Genomic DNA, 4,901 nt, shown 5'->3' with positions numbered 1-4,901 from the left:
GTGCTAATAGCAACACTCAATAAATAAAATAATGTCATTAATTTGAAAATATTTTTTTGCTCATACACTGATGTGTAATTTCCTTTTTTAAAAAATGATATATTTATTAACCAAAATAATGTTTAAGTAGATAAGTGACTAATGAATAGTCTATTTGTTTTTGAGTACAAATTAGTTTATGTGATTTTAGAAATTACATTTCACTCATCGCATTTTTTAATTTCGTAATAAATAACTTATTTTATTAATAAATCATCAAATCAATTAGTAATTATTAATGATATTATAAGTTTATTTCAAATAATAATTCAAGTAATTTTCTTATTATATAAGAAACCAGTTAGAAATTTATTTTTTTAATTAATTTTATTAAATAAAATATTTTGATAAAAAAATTATAATTTTTTAAAAGGTAAATTACAAATACACCTTCTGAGATTTACTTAAAGTACAGATTGGTCCTATAGTTTGAAAAATTACAAATACCCCCTTATTAAAAAAAATTATTCAATAGAATTAACTAAAAAAAAAGAAATTCATAATTATTCTCCTATATAATAAAATTACCTAAATTATTAATTAAAACATATTTATAATATCATTAAAAACTGTTAATTGACTTGGTGATTTATTAATAAAATGAGTAATTTATTATAAAATTAGAAATCTCGAGAGATAAAATATAATTTTTGGACCCACAAAGCGCGATTTATATTTTAATTAGAATATGTATTTATAATTTATCCATTTTTAAATCAGGTAAGTCAAATTATATTTTAAACAAATTTCAATTGAGGTTTGTATGATTTATTTATTTGGAACTAATTAATGGATGGTCCACTGATATCATCCCTGATGGATGCAAAGAAAGGTGGGCCCTATTCGGGCCATAGCCGGGTCAGAGTCGTCTTCTTCACAAAACCAGACGGAAGATAAACCAACGGCTCTTCCGACCGCCGTTCCATTCCCCGCCAAACTCTCTTTTTCTCTCACTCTCTCTCTCTAAAAAACCTCTTTTTCTCTCTCTAAAAAATTGGGATCGTTAACGAATTTGAGTTGAAAATGTCGAATTGTGTTTGTTGCAGACCGATGATTTCGATAAAATCGATAGACAACAACAACAACAGCTTCGTATCGCCCAGAAGACTCCTAATCGGTGGCCAACCTATTCGCCACTGTCGTGTCTTGAATTCTAGGGTTTGTGGTGTTCTAATTCGAGCTTCAATGGTGGACTCTTACGAGAGCTCCTCAAACTTCGCTAAGCGTATGGAAAAAGCTTGGTTAATCTCTCAGGTACAATATAATTGCCTCCTCTAGGGTTTTCATTTGAACTCTGTTTTCTTGTTGAAAAATCTAAAGAAAAATAAAGAACTAAAAAGCCTAAGTAATTGGTGATTTGATTAAGCAGTCGCATTTATTAAACGGTTTATGAAATTAGTTTTAATCGCTTCCTTGATTAGTTGAAAGTTGTTAAAAGAAAATTGATCGGTCAAATAAGGGTTCCTTATGGTTGTTTTGAAGTGATGATAATTTGTGATTGTGACTTGTTAATAACAATAATGTTTGATTCACCGAATTTCCTTATCAGGAATTGTGTAAGAGCTTGGTCTCCTGTTCTATATTTTATTTTTTATTTTTGATAAATTGATCTCCTGTTCTTTTGAGTGGAAATTGGTTCATCCCTATAACATTATGTGGAATCAGCAGCATTTGCTACTATTACAATAATTTCAGATGTGTAAGGAATTGCCAACACAAACCCAAACCCAGAAACAAAGAAAAAAAAATATATGACCCATTGATGCATCATAACTTTAGAAAACTTGAAGTGTTGTTAGAAAGATTTTAGATTATAGAAAGACTAGGGATAAAGCACGGTCAACAATTTTTTTGGTACCGCACATGCTATGGAATTCAATTGTAATAAATCAATTCAAAATGATAATATCGCTCTAATTTAAAACTTCACAAATAATAAGTTGAAATTGTTTCTACACAGTAAATTGACAAAAACATTCATAAATTTCAAATAACAAACTTCAAAATTAAAGTTCAAATAATGAATTTTATATTTCAATGTAGCATAAACAAAGAATAGAATCTAAAAATATTTGCTAAAATTTAAGTCCAAATAGCAAATTTTAAAATTTAATCCATGTCAAAATGACACGCGTATAGCAAACCTTCAATAAAAGGATGTTACTGAATTAATATCATAACTAGTAACATTTTCACTTTATCAAATTTCAATACCTCCAAGGAAAGGTGAATGAATATTTTGGTACAAAAAAGTAATCATCCTATCTAACTAAAAATAATAATAATTAATCATTCAGTTTAGAATGAGAGCCAACCGACTACACACATAAAGAGAAGCAATATAAGCCAATGTTTCTAATACGGATCAGCCACGTGCAACAAAATCACTCACTTAAATTCACTTTAAAAAACCAATAGTTTTAAGGAATCGCATCAAAATACATATGAGAAATCAACAAAATGATTCTTTAAAAGCAACTCTAATTTGACAACGAAATGAACTCATTGCAGTAATAAAAATAATTAGAAGAACAATAACAAATGCATGAATAGCTTAATATAATATTATTGAATCAGATGATTTTATGGTTTCAATTTGAACAATACCAAAAAAACACAGCAAACCCATGTTTAAGAGTGATAATTGCATGTTTCACAATTTTTTGTAATGACATTGTCATATTAACAAATAATCTTCTTTCAATTTGTTTTGTAATTAATCACCTTCTTTCAGCACAAAATTCATGTGCTTCTCTGATAGCTCTGAATATACCAGCGGTACCCATCATTGGCTGAAACACATATGAAAAATAGCATTGAGCGAAGATTCTAAACATGAATGTAAGAGAGAAGTTTAAAACCCAACAATAAAATGATAACTCTTGTATAAAAGTTTCCTGGTTGAACCGGAGAGCAAATTTCAACAACAGCAAAAATATGAATTAGGCAAACCTCTCCAAACACTTCGATCTAGATAATAAATTACCACAGTGAAGCAAACATAGAACACGTATTGATGAATTCGCCATTTTTCTACATTAGGTTTTGATTATTTTTTTGTGTTTTATGAAGAGGATAGTTTTTTTTTTTTTTTTTTGAGAAATCTTTTGTATGGGTACCTAATGAATTGAATAATGAAGGCAGAACTTTTGTGGCTAGGTGAACCGTACTGCTTGAAGTTGTGTTAGACACGGATGGTCAGTGGTCATAAATTCCTGTCAACTACTGTCTTTACGCATTGGTCGCCAGTAGGGCAAAGCATCCTACATGAGCTACGGTGAAAGTAAATCAACTACATTTGTGAACACCAGTTTCTGTTTCTTTTAATTTTTCAATAGTTACAAAAAAGACGTAGCACTGGTTGACTACTAGATTAGAGAAAATTGGAAGAGAAATTTGATCTCATGCCATAGGGAGAAATGATCACACCAATTACAGATTTCTCTATGATATTAGTTCGAAGTGTATATAGACTAGGGGAAGACAAAAACAAAAAAGGGCCATTTGAGTGAGATGATAAGTTGACTTTTGAATTACTAGAGTTATTTCTTTGATGGAGCACAATTAAATTAAAAACGAAATACAAAGGGACTGTCAACCAAACTCTGTTGCTGATGCAAAAATATTTGTCATGATGCTTTGCTGATTTTTTTTTTCTCTTGACATCAAGTATTAGTTGGGAAATCCTAAAGTACCAAGGGTCCGTTTGGGTAGATGTGAATTTCAAATATTACTCTTCCTTTAACAGGATCTTCTTAATGGCACTGGAAATACCTTTATGATTTTGTAGTGGTTATCTTATACTTTTTATGGTCTCCTTTTTTCCCTCCTAATATGTCGCACGTCCCTGATGCATGCCAGCAACCAAGGCCCATTGCTTGCTCTTCTTGTGATTCAAACGGGCATGTTGAATGCAAATGGTGTGGTGGTACAGGTTTCTTTATTCTTGGCGACAACATGCTTTGCCAAGTACCATCCAGAAACAGCAGTTGTGTTATTTGTGCTGGGAAGGTAAGTTAAAATAGCTAAATCAAGCTCTCTTCTTTTTTTTCTTGCATCATGAAGGCAAATATTATTGACATATCCCCATATTCTACTCTGGTGATGTTTCTCTCAGGGATCAACATGCTGTGCTGATTGTAAGGGAACGGGCTTTCGTGCAAAGTGGTTGGGGGAGCCTCCTATTTCTAAGTAGTAGTGCTAATGCTTTTTGTTTTTGAGACCATTAAAAGTCTTCTTTTACCATTCTGAATTTCTTTGTTTCATTTATGGAGTCCAGTTTCGTGGTCAAGTCTATAAATTCCACACTACCAATTGCACCATGTATTCATGAATGCATGACCTAATGTTGTACTTTTTTCACATCTGTGAAGTAAAATGAAATTTCAGTTACAAGCATACAACTTATTGGATTTTGTTGAAGCCAAAAGGTATTGAAACCTTAAAAACTATGATACTGAGCAATGCTGTGCCAAATAATATGCACTAGACAACAATTGAAAGGCTATTGTACTTTGTGATTGGAAAGGTGTTCTTTTTTTTTTTTTTTTTTGTCATCACTGAAGAGAATGTGTTTTACAACCTGTTAGGAAATACATGTATGTTTTTAACATTTGGTTGAAGAGAGAGGAAGTTTTCTGGTTTCTGCTGCAATCTACTTGTGGAAAATATTCATCGAATGCATTTTTGTAAAGAATGCCTACTTCTGTTAGGTTGCATTTGGCTTAACTGAATTTCCATTTCCAGTTCTAGAGAGGCCAAGAAACTGACCATACCAACAAAAAGAATATGTGATCTAGATTCATTTCAAGCATAGAATACAACTGTTGATTTTGGACTTTACATTTTTTTTTTTTTTAAAA

At 31.0% G+C, this 4,901-nt stretch overlaps 1 protein-coding gene across 1 annotated transcript; it reads left to right on the top strand.

Moving 5' to 3' along the window:
* Positions 1 to 782: 782 nt before the first annotated feature.
* LOC114322088 (DnaJ/Hsp40 cysteine-rich domain superfamily protein) lies at positions 783 to 4,437 on the top strand. The gene is made up of 3 exons (XM_082892340.1): positions 783 to 1,293; positions 3,901 to 4,050; positions 4,157 to 4,437. Exons 1-3 carry the CDS (start codon positions 1,063 to 1,065, stop codon positions 4,232 to 4,234), a joined length of 459 nt encoding a protein of 152 aa, XP_082748466.1. The 5' UTR covers positions 783 to 1,062; the 3' UTR covers positions 4,235 to 4,437.
* The last annotated feature ends 464 nt before the right edge of the window (positions 4,438 to 4,901 follow it).

The sequence above is a fragment of the Camellia sinensis genome, chromosome 10 (assembly GCF_055761805.1).
Source record: "Camellia sinensis isolate YWXY chromosome 10, ASM5576180v1, whole genome shotgun sequence".
NCBI lineage: Eukaryota > Viridiplantae > Streptophyta > Magnoliopsida > Ericales > Theaceae > Camellia > Camellia sinensis.
Note: the sequence above shows the minus strand (reverse complement) of the source record. Positions and strands in the feature narration are given on the sequence as shown.